Source organism: Leptonychotes weddellii, chromosome 2, assembly GCF_054177405.1.
Source record: "Leptonychotes weddellii isolate Sample4059 chromosome 2, ASM5417740v2, whole genome shotgun sequence".
Taxonomy (NCBI): domain Eukaryota; kingdom Metazoa; phylum Chordata; class Mammalia; order Carnivora; family Phocidae; genus Leptonychotes; species Leptonychotes weddellii.
Window position 1 is genome coordinate 34,495,013 of NC_138370.1, and position 12,127 is coordinate 34,507,139.

General features: G+C 37.7%; 1 protein-coding gene across 1 annotated transcript; it reads right to left on the reverse strand.

The window, feature by feature from the left end:
- Positions 1–5,197: 5,197 nt before the first annotated feature.
- On the reverse strand, positions 5,198–7,867 carry LOC102735960 (arylamine N-acetyltransferase 1). The gene has a single exon (XM_081809780.1). The coding sequence runs from the start codon at positions 7,823–7,825 to the stop codon at positions 6,953–6,955; it is 873 nt and encodes a 290-aa protein (XP_081665906.1). The 5' UTR covers positions 7,826–7,867; the 3' UTR covers positions 5,198–6,952.
- Positions 7,868–12,127: the final 4,260 nt, after the last annotated feature.

The following is a 12,127-nucleotide window of genomic DNA, read 5'->3' on the forward strand; positions in this document are numbered from 1 at the left end:
ATTGCTGTATGAGTTCTAGTAACTTGGGTGTGGAGTCTTTTGGGTTTTCCACATAAAGTATCATGTCATCTGCAAAGAGAGAGAGTTTGACTTCTTCTTTGCTAATTTGAATGTCTTCTACTTGTTTTTGTTGTCTTATTACTGAGGCTAGGGCTTCTAGTACTATGTTGAACAAAAATGGTGAGAGTCGGGGCACCTGGGTGGCTCAGTCGGTTAAGCGGCTGCCTTCAGCTCAGGTCATGATCCCAGGGTCCTGGGATCAAGCCCTGCATCGGGCTCCCTGCTCAGCAGAGAGCCTGCTTCTCCCTTTCCCTCTGCCTGCCACTCTGCCTACTTGTGTTATCTCTCTGTCAAATAAATTAATTAACAAAAAAAATGGTGAGAGGGGGCCTCCCTGTAGTGTTCTTGACCTTAAGGGAAAAGCTCTCAGTTTTTCCCCATTGAGAATGATATTCACTATGGGCTTTTCATAGATGGTTTTTAAGGTATTGAGGTATGTTCCCTCTATCCCTACACTTGGGAGAGTTTTTGTAAAGAAAGTATTCTGTATTTTGTCAAATTCTTTTTCTGCATCAACGAAGAGGATCATGTGGTTCTTGTCTTTTCTTTTGTTAATATGTTCTATCACATTGATTGATTCCTGAATGTTGAACAACCCTTGCATCCCAGGAATAAATCCCACCTGGTCATGATGAATAATCCTTTTAATGTACTGTTGGATCCTATTGCCTAGGATCTTGGTGAGTATTTTGGCATCCATGTTCATCAGGGATATTGGTCTGTAATTCTCCTTTTTGATGGGGACTTGTCTGGTTTTGGGATCAAGGTAATGCTGGCCTCATGGAATGAGTTTGGAAGTTTTCCTTCCATTTTTATTTTTTGAAACAGCTTCAGTAGAATAGGTCTTATTTCTTCTTAAAATGTTTGGTAGAATTCCTCTAGGTAGCCATACAGCCCTGGACTCTTGTTTTGGGGGAGGTTTTTTATTACTGCTTCAATTTCCTTACCGGTTATTGGTCTGTTCAGATTTTCTGCTTCTTCCTGTTTCAGTCTTGGTAGTTTATAAGTTTCCAGGAATGCATCCATTTCTTCCAGATTGCCTAATTTGTTGGCATATAGTTGCTCAAAATATGTCTAATAATTGTTTGTATTTCTTTGGTGTTGGTCGTGATCTCTCCCTTTTCATTCATGATTTTATTAATTTGGGTCTTTTTTTCTTTTTGATAATTCTTCCAGAGGTGTATCTCTCTTATTCTTTCTAAGAACTAGCTTCTAGTTTCATTGATCTGTTCTACTGTTCTTCTGGTTTCTATTTCATTGATTTCTGCTCTAATCTTTATTATTTCTCTTCTTCTGCTTGGTTTAGGCTTTATTTGCTATTCTTTCTCCAGTTCCTTTAGGTGTAAGGTTAACTTGTGTATTCGAGATTTTTCTAGTTTTTAGAGAGAGGCTTGTATTGCAAAGTACTTCCTTCTTAGGACCACCTTTGCTGTATCACAAAGGTTTTGTACAGCTGTGTTTTCATTTTCATTTCTTTCCATGAATTTTTAAAATCTTCCTTAATTTCCTGGTTGATCCATTCATTCTTCATCAGGATGCTCTTTAACCTCCAAGTGTTTGAGTTGCTTCCAAATTTTCTCTTGTGATTGAGTTCAAGTTTCAAAACCTTGTGGTCTGAAAATATGCAGGGAATGGTCTCAATCTTTTGGTACTGGTGGAGACTTGATTTGTGACCCTGTATGTGATTTATTCTGGAGATAGTTCCATATACACTAGAGAAGAATGTGTATTCTGTTGCTTTAGGATGGAATATTCTGGGTATATCTGTTACATCCATCTGGTGCAGTGTGTCATTCAAAGCCCTTGTTTCCTTGTTGATCTTCTGCTTAGATGATCTATCCATTGCTGTGAGTGGGGTGTTGAAGTCCCCTACTATTATTGTATTATTATCAATGTGTTTCTTTAACTGTGTTATTACTTGGTTGATATAATTGGTTGCTCCCAAGTTAGGGACATAAATATTTGCCATTGTTAGATCTTCTTTTTGGATAGACCCTTTAACTATGATATAGTGTCCCTCTTCATCTCTTACTAGAGTCTTTGGTTTAAAATGTAATTTGTCTGATATAAGGATTGCTACCCAGCTTTCTTTTATGTCCATTAGCATGATAAATGGTTCTTCATCCCCTCACTTTCAATCTGGACGTGTCTTTGGGTCTAAAGTGAGTCTCTTATAGACAGCATATGGATGGTTCTTGCCTTTTTATCCAATCTGATACCCTGTGTCTTTTGATTGGAACATTTAGCCCATTTACATTCAGAGTAACCATGAAAAGATATGAATTTAGTGCCATTGCAATACCTGTAAATTCCTGTTTCTGTAGATTTTGTTTCCTTCTGGTTTATGTTACTCTTATGTTACTCTTGGTCTCTCTTTGCTTACATTACCTTAATATTTGATTAAGCTTACATTACATTAATATACAGTGATTAAATATATATATATATTTAATCCAGATTAATCCAATTCAATTCAATTAATTGCTTACATTACATTAATATTACCTGTGGTGCTGTCTTGGTGGTCACATATTCTTTCAATTTCTGTCTGTCCTGGAAGTTCTTTATCTCTCCTTCCATTCTTAATGACAGCCTTGCTGGATTCAGCTGCAAGTATTCTTGGCTGCATGTTCTTCTCATTTATACCCTGAATATATCATGCCAGATCTTTCTGGCCTGTCAGGTCTCTGTGGATTAAGTCTGATGTCAGTCTAATGTTCCTACCCTTATAGGTTAAGAACCTCTTGTCTCCAGCTGCTTTCAGGATTTTTTCTTTATCTCTGAAATTTGCAAACTTCCTTAGTATATGTCAGAGTGTTGATCTGCTTTTATTGATTTTGGGAGGGGTCTTCTCTATGTCTTGGATGTGAATGGCTGTTTCCTTCCCCAGATTAAGGAAGTTCTCAGCTATACTCAAATATACCTTCTGACCCTCTCTCTCTTTCCTCTCCCTAAGGCACTCTAATAATTCTGATGTTTCATTTTATGGCATTACTGATTTTTCAAAGCCTCCCTTCATGGTCTATTAGTCTATTAGTTGTTTTTTCTCTCTTTTCCTCAGCTTCCTTCCTTTCCAACTTGTCTTCTATGTCACTTACCGTCTCTTCTGCCTCAGTTACCTTAGTTGTTAGAGCATCCAATTTAGACTTCATATGAGAGCATTTTTAATTTAGGCCTGATTAGATCTCATTTCTGCAATAAGAGATTCTCTAGTGTCTTTTATGCTTTTCTCAAGCCCAGCTATTAACTTTATAATTGTTATCCTGAATTCCATCTTTGACATTTTACTTACATCCACATCAATTAGATCTGTGGCAGAGAGTATTACCTCTGGATCTTTCTTTTGTTTTGAATTCCTCCTTCTAGTCATTTTGCCTAAAGATATATGGATGAACAGATGAAAAAAAAACAAATATCAACTCCAACTCAAGGGAAATACACACTAGCTAAATCTGAAGGGTCAGAAACCAAAAAAAAAAAAAAAAGGCAGGGCAGTGGGTGGGGAAGAGAGAATAAAATCTCCCAGGTGGACAAAACAGCGTGATCCACTTGGTCCTGGGTGTATTTTGGTCTGTGTGTTAGAAGACACTAAATCCCAAAATTGTAAAGAAGGCAAAACTATACATATACAAAAATAAAATTGAATACAGTGAAAGGAAACCAAAATAGAAGAATATGTCTAGAAAATGTAAATGTAAAAAATGAAAATTAAAAAAAGACTTAAAAACAAAGAGTTGATAAAATAAGAAACTCATTGAAAAGGGAAAATTTTAAACTGAAATATAAAAGAATCATGAGAAACAACCTCAAATTCTATATACTATTTTCCCTTAGAGCTGCACGTTTGCAGTGCTGTGTGCTCTGTAAGCTTGGTGTTCCCTGTTCTTCCAGCTAGTCCTGGAGCAGGGGCCTGCTGCATTGATTCTCAGGTGTCTGTCTTGGCCGAGTTGCACCACACCTTGCCAGGGGACAGGCTCAGTGTAATGTTTTTCTATGTGGCTTTTGTTCCCTGAAGGCTTTCCAGGCCTCTTTAGAAGATGAGAGTAAAAATGGCTGTGCCCCAATCTCCAGCCCCCAAGCTGAAAGACAGTGGTCCCCTTTCTTCAGTAAACTCTCAGGGATAAGCAGTTTTCACTGTGTGTGCCACACTGCAGACTCCTGTGGTACGTGCCTGCACTGATCCTCCTGGGGGAAGGTGGAGGGTCACGCATTTCTGTCCTTTTCAGAACACCCCCCCCGATAGAACTGTCACCTGGTCATGCGTGCACCCGTACCTCCCCTACTGGGGGAAGGTAGGGGGTCACGAGCCTCTGTCCTTGCAGGGACCCTGCAAGGAGAGCATTCACCTAGTAGTGCCAGTGTCCCTATTGCCCCTCCCAGGGGAAGGCAGAGGGCCACGGCTTTAACTGATCTTTGCAAGACTCCTCCCCACCCCACTGACAGGTGTCACCAGAGCCTGCAGGGTACACAGTTTATGGTGAACCAAGCTGAGAGCCTCCTCCTGGGCTCACAGACAGTAACCAGGTTCCCCGCTCCAATGCTGGGGAACTCTGCTGGCTCAGGGACCCCCCATGCTCTCTGTGACCCCAGGGATCCTGAGACTACACTGTTCCACCTAGGATTCTGTCCCACTTCACCAAAGAGCATCTTTCAGGCAGGGATGTCTCTCACTGGAGCAGATTTTTAAAGGTTCAGATTTTGTGCTCTGGGGCTATATCACTTTCTGGTAGCCGGCTTACAGAGGCTCCCTCCCCTCTGCCGTTTATCCTCCGATATGTCCCCTCCATTTCATTTCTCCACACTCCTACCCTGCAAAAAGTGGTCACTTTTCTATTTATAGAATTCCAGCAATTCTTTTATTGTATCTCAGGTTGAATTCATAGGTGTTCAGAGTGATTTGATAGTTATCTAGCTAAATTCAGAGGACCAGATGAAATGAGGTCCCCTACTCTTCCACCAAATTGCCTCTCTTCCATAATTATTTTTTCTACATTCTGATTTTATCCTGTTTCTTTTTTAATTTAGTTAGTTAACATATAGTGCATTATTGGTTTCTGGAATAGAATTCAGTAATTCATCACTTACATACAATCCCCAGTGCTCATCACAAGTGTCTTCTTTTTTCTTTTTAAAGATATTATTTATTTATTTATTTATTTATTTATTTATTTATTTATTATTTATTTGAGATAGAGTGTGAGATGGAGCATGGGCAGGGGCAGAGGGAGAGAGAGAAGGAGACTCCCCCATTGAGCAGGGAGCCCATTGTGGGGTTTGATCCCAAGACCCTGGGAGCATGACCTGAGTTGAAGGCAAACACTTAACTGACTGAGTTGCCCATGTACCTCAACAAGTGCCTTCTTTATTACCCATTATCCATCTGGCCCATCCACCACCCACCTCCCTCCATCAACCCTCAGTTTGTTCTCTATTGTTACGAGTCACTTATGGCTTGTTTCCCTCTCCCCTTTTCTTCTTTTCCCATGTCCGATATGTTCATCTGTTTTCTTTCTTAAATTCCACATATGAGTGAGACCATATGGTATTTTTCTTTCTCTGACTTATTTCATGTGGCATAATACACTCTAGTCCATCTACATCATTGCAAATGGCAAGATTTCATTCTTTCTGATGGCTGAGTAATATTCCATATATATATATATATATATATATATATATATATATCCTCTTCTATATCCATTCATCAGTTGATGGACATGTGGGCTCTCTCCATAGTTTGGCTATTGTTGAATAATGTTGCTATAAACATTGGGGTGCATGTACCACCTTAGAATCTGTATTTTTGTATCTTTTTGGTAAATACCTGAGAGTGCAATTGCTGAATTGTAGGGAGTTCTATTTTTAACTTTTTGAGGAACCTCCAAACTGTTCCCCAGCGTGGCTACACCAGTTTTCATTCCCACCAACAGTGCAAGAGTGTTCCCCTTTCTCCATAGCCTCACCAACACCTGTTTTTTTCTTTGTTGTTAATTTTAGCCATTCTGGTAAGTGAGGTGATAACTCACTGTAGTTTTGATTTTTATTTCCCTGATGATGAGTGATGTTGAGCATTTTTTCATGTGTCTGTTAACCATTTGTATGTCTTCTTTGGAGAAGTGTCTATTCATGTCTTCCACATATTTCTTAACTGGATTATTTGTTTTTGGGGGTGTTGAGTTTGATAAATTCTTTATAGATTTTGATATTAACCCTTATCTGATATGTTGTTTGCAAATATCTTCTCCCATTCCATGGGCTGCCTTTTAGTTTTATTGTCTCCTTCACTGTGCAGAAGATTTTTATTTTGATGAAGTCCCAATTGTTTATTTTTGCTTTTGTTTCCCTTGCCTCTGGTGACGTGTCTAGTAAGAACTTGCTGCAGCTGAGGTCAAAGAGGTTTCTGTCTGTGTTCTCCTCTAGGATTTTGATGGTTTCCTGTCTCACATTTAGGTCTTTTGAATTTATTTTTTTGTGTATGGTCTAAGAAAGTGGTCCAGTTTCATTTTGTGCATGTGGCTGTCCAGTTTTCCCAACACCATTTGTTGAAGAGACTGGTTTTTTTTCCATTGGATGTTCTTTCCTGCTCTATTGAAGATTAGTTGACTATATAGTTGTGGATCCATTTCTGGGTTCTGTATTCTGTTCCATTGATTTATGTGTCTGACCATACTGTCTTGATGACTACAGCTTAATATGTTAAATGCTGACATTTTTAAGGGTAAAATTTTCCTCATTATAATGTGAGTATTGGGGAAATATGGTAGCTGATAACTGATAAATTGGGTGATACAAATATTTACTTTTTTATTGTCTCTAATATATGTTTAAAAATTTTTATAATAAAAAGTTTCAGTACATGAAGTAATACTGAGGACCATTTTTGCTCCTTATACTAAATGGTAAAAAACTGATCACCATGTTTGGGCACAAGTTTTCTCTCCAAGGAAATATTAAATATATTTTTCAGCTTTTTTTCTACTTCTTCCTCATTCAGTATTTTAAACTCTATCAAATCCATATTATCCTTAAAATTGAATTTCCTATAGGTAAGGGTGCAGCCCACTAAACAGTGAACCCCTTCAGAGGTCTGCAAGGAACAGAATGACTTGCTTGTAAACACAGATGTTGGAGACATCTGAAGGTATGTATTCACAGACTCAAAATCTTCAATTGTTCGAGGTTCAAGAGTAAAGGAGTATATTTTTCGGTATTTGTTCTTTTCTAGGAGATCAGAATTAAGAAACTCTTGGTTTGGAATGTACTGGTCTCTTCTGATTTGGTCCAAGTACCAGATTCCTTTGTCTTCTGACAAGTGGAAGATGCAAGGCACCTGAGGCTGATCCTTCCCAGAAATTAACTCCAGAGGCTGCCACATCTGGTAAGAGCGTCCAAACCCAGCATCCACTATGTAATTCCTGCCATCAGTAGTCACCTTCAGGAGAAGGTGAATCATAGCATTGCTATATTTGCTGGCTGGAGTACTGTAAACATACCCTCCTAACATTGTGGTCTCAAAACCGATTGTGGTCAGAGCCCAGTACAGAAGATGATTGACCTGGAGACACCACCCACCACGGTTCTTCCTCACAACTTGATCAAAAATGGGCTCCAAGCCCAATTCCATGGCTTCCCCACAATGGATGTTAAGGTTCTCAAAGGGAATGGTTCGAATTTGGTGCTGAAGAATGTCAGTTAATGTTTCCAAGTCCACTTTCTTCCTAGAGTTCCTATAACCAATTCTTTCAAAATATGCTTCAATGTCCATGATCCCCTAAGGGAAGTACAACAAAACAGAAATAAATACATTACTTTTGCACTGGATTTCTTTGATTAGCCTAATTATAACTAACATATTTTAAAAATGTAAATGCAATCAGTGGTTATAAATATCCATAATCATGTCTTTTTTTTTAGTGCTTTTATTGTATAAATTACTTTTGTACATATAAACTCACTTAGTAGACTTAGTAACCCTGTAGGAAAACTATTATCACTTCTTTCATGTTTTAAGCATGAGAAATTGGAAATCCATCAAAAGTGAGGAGTGAAATTATAAAAACAGTTTACATGTGGTTTTCTTCATGACGAACAAAACAAGGTTCAAATTGGTATCAAAATAGGGTTTAAAAATAGTTCCTAATACAAATAGGAGAATTATATAAAAGAGTCTATCGATTTCATGGTACCTGATCCACACAATTTCCCCTTTAGATAAAATTATCTGGTCAAAGTTTCCCACTCAAAGATTGTATTCATTTGTGCATTGATTTATTAATTCATTCAATATATTCAATATATTTTCTGAATACCTACTATGTATTTGCTACTGATCTGCTGCTTGCTTGCCCTCAGAAATCTTACATTTTAGTGGGAGTTGGATGACATAGATAATAAATTGGATAAACCAATAAAACATTCAATTTCTTAGATTCTGATAAGTGCCCTGTGGAAAACTAAAGCAAAGAAAGAACACATGTTATGTACTGAGAAAACTAATTTTGAATAAAGTGATCAAAGAAATCACCCTTGTGACCTTAAGGATATGAAAGAATGAGCCATGTCCACATGTGTGGGGAATATCATTCAGGCAGAAGAAACAAAGCAAAAAAAGTCTCAAAGTAGAACCTGCTTAGAATGCTCAAAGAACATGTAGGAGGCCAGGGCGATTGAAGCAGAGTGAGTGGGAGGGAATGTGAACTGAGATGAGATCAGACAATTAACATAGGCCTAAAAATCAGTGGGGGAAGGTTCCAGATTAGGCAAAGTGTACCATAATCAATTTGATATTTCTCGCTATTATATGAAGAATAAGCTGTATTTATTCAGCTAAATAAATAGACATGTGACCCATGTGGACCAATTAAAAATATGTAGGTTCTAGGACCAGTACTTTGCTTGTGAATGGTATGTTATCCAAGTCAAGTCACTGAGACTCTATTGAAGGAATATTTCAGAAACCTAAGCAGATATGTTCTGCTGCAGGGCTAAGAATTGGCAGGGTATTTTCTCAAAGCTACTGGGAGAACTTGCTGAAAAATAATATCAACAAAAATTTATGGGGTTGAAGAATTAAAAGCAGGAGAAAAGAAGATGAGAAAAGACCTGAATCAAATCTTAAATTATCTCTTGACTTTCTGTTAAAGTGAGCTAGCAAAAAAAAAAAAAAAAATCCTTATTTTGCTAAATTCCATGTAGAAAAGGTTTCTGTCCCTTGCTGGTGAAAAGTCCTAATCCCATGTAGACGCTAACTGTAACTGTAGTGCATTACCTTTGTTAATATGACATGGCTTGAGGTGACAGGATACAAAAGCCCTGTCCCCTAGGCTAGTGGTGATAAGCTATGTGTTTCTATTGTCCTTCTTATTCTCATTTCTTTTGTATTCTATTTTTCTTTCTTGATCAGCTCTTCTCATTTTGCTAGGATTTTAACTTTCTCTATTTTTAACTTCTGCAACATTATTTTCTCTAAATCTATTAAGTTTATTTCATCTCTTCTCATCTTACTTGCATTGATATCCTTTACCAACATGTACACAAGCTCTAAAACTACCACTCAGACATGGAGAAACAATTGTAATTGAGCCAGGCCATCCAAAACCCTCTCTTATTCTATATCCAGAAGCACTGTTGAATAAGTAAGGAGGACAGGTGATATGGAACAAAAGAAATATGGTTTAGACATGCTTGACCTTTAAAAAAAATTTAGTCAACAGTCTTTTCCCTTTTCAATTAAGTTAACATATAGTGTGTTATTAGTTTCAGGGGTAGAATTTAGTGATCCATTACTTGCATATAACACCCAGTGCTCATGACATTAAGTGTCCACCTTAATGCCCATTACCCAAATATCCCACCCCACCACCTCCCCTCCAGCAACCCTCAGTTTCTTTCCTATAGCTAAGATTCTCATGGTTTGCCTCCCTCTCTGTTTTTATCTTACTTTGTTTTTCCTTCCCTTCCCCTATGTTCATCTGTTTTGTTTCTTAAATTCCTATGAGTAAAATCATATGGTATTTGTCTTTCTCTGACTTATTTCGCTTAGCATATCATCTGGTTATATCCACGTCATTGTAAGTGGCAAGATTTCCTTCTTTTTGATATCATATATATAATGATATATATATATATAGTGGGAGTTGGATGACATAGATAATAAATTGGATAAACCAATAAAACCGGTTATAATGTATATACATTATATAACCAATGTATATATACATATACATTATATAACCGATGTGTGTGTGTGTATATATATATATATATATATATATATATATATATATAATCACATCTTTATCAATTCATCGTCCATAGACATCTGGGCTCTTTCCATATTTGGCTATTATGGATATTGCTGCTATAAACATTGAAATGCACGTGTCTCTCTGAATCACTATGTTTGTATCTTTTGGATAAATACCTAGTGGTGCAATTGCTGGGTCATTGGGTAGGTTTATTTCTAACTTTTCAAAGAACCTCCATACTGTTTTCCAGAGTGGCTGCACCAGTTTGCATTCCAAACAACAGTGTAGGAGGGTTCCCCTTCCTCCACATCTTTGTTGATATCTGTTGTTTCCTGACTTGTTAATTTTAGCTATTCTGACTGATGTGAGGTGGTATCTCATTGTTTTGATTTGTATTTCCTTGATACTGAGTGACATTGAGCATCTTTTCATGTGTCTGTTGGCCCTTTGCATGTCTTCTGTGGAGAAATGTCTATTCATGTCTTCTGTCCATTTCTTGACTAGATTATTATTTTTTTTTTGGTGTTGAGCAAGCTATAAATTCTTTATGGATTTTGGATACTAGCCCTTTATCTGATATGTCATTAACGAATATTTCTCCCATTCTGCAGGTTGCCTTTTAGTTTTGTTGACTGTTTCCTTTGCTATGCAAAAGCTTTGTATTCTGACGAAGTCCCGATCATTTTTGCTTTTGTTTCTCTTGCCTTTGAAGATGTATCTAGCAAGAAGGTACTGGCAATGAGGTCGAAGAGGTTGATGCTTGTGTTCTCCACTAGGATTTTGATGGTTTACTGTCTCACATTTAGGTATTTTATCCATTTTGAATTTATTTTTGTGTATGGTGTAAGAAAATGGTTCAGTTTCATTCTTCTACATGTGGCTGTCGTTTTCCCAACAGCATTTGTTGAAGAGACTGGTTCCCCCTCCATTGGCTATTCTTTCCTGCTTTGTTGAAGATTAGTTGCCCAGAGAGTTGAGGGTCCATTTCTGGATTCTCTATTCTGTCCCATTGATCTATGTGACTGTATTTGTGCCATACTGTCTTGATGGTTACAGCTTTGTAATACAGCTTGAAGTCCAGAATTGTGATGCCACTGGCTTTGGTTTTCATTTTCTTTCTTCCTTCCTTCCTTCCTTCCTTCCTTTTTCTTTCTTTCTCTCTCTCTTTCTTTCAAGATTTTGCTTATTTATTTGACAGAAAGAGAGTATGAGCAGGGGGAGCAGCAGAGGGAGAGGGAGAAGCAGGCTCCTCGCTGAACAGGGAGCTTGATGTGGGCTTGATCCCAGGACCCTGGGAACATAACCTGAGCCAAAGGCAGATGCTTAACCAACTAAGCCACCCAGGCACCTCTGGTTTTCTTTTTCAACATTCCTTTAGCTATTCAGGGTCTTTCCTGGTTCCATACAAATTTTAGCGTTGTTTGTTCCAGCTCTGAAAATGCTGGTGATATTTTGATAAGGATTGCTTTAAATGAGTAGATTGCCTTTATTTATATATTTGGCTGTTCCTATTAGGGGAATAAACACTAACAGTTGTTAGATCTTCTTGTTGGATATACCCCTTTATTATGATGTAGCATCCTGTTCATCTATTACTACAGTCTTTGGTTTAAAATCTAGTTCGTCTGATATAAGGATGGCTACTCCAGCTTTCTTTTGACGTAAATTAGCAGGATATATGGTTCTCCACCCCTTCACTTTCAATCTGGAGGTGTATTTGGGTCTAATAGACACTTTAACAATATTTGTTCCTCTAATCCATGAGCATGGAATGATTTTTCCATTTCTTTGTGTCTTCCTCCGTTTCTTTCATAAGTGTT

What these genes read in the sequence shown, in the direction of transcription:
- LOC102735960 (XM_081809780.1), bottom strand. Translation starts at nt 7,825, where the DNA reads ATGGACATTGAAGCATATTTTGAAAGAATTGGTTATAGGAACTCTAGG.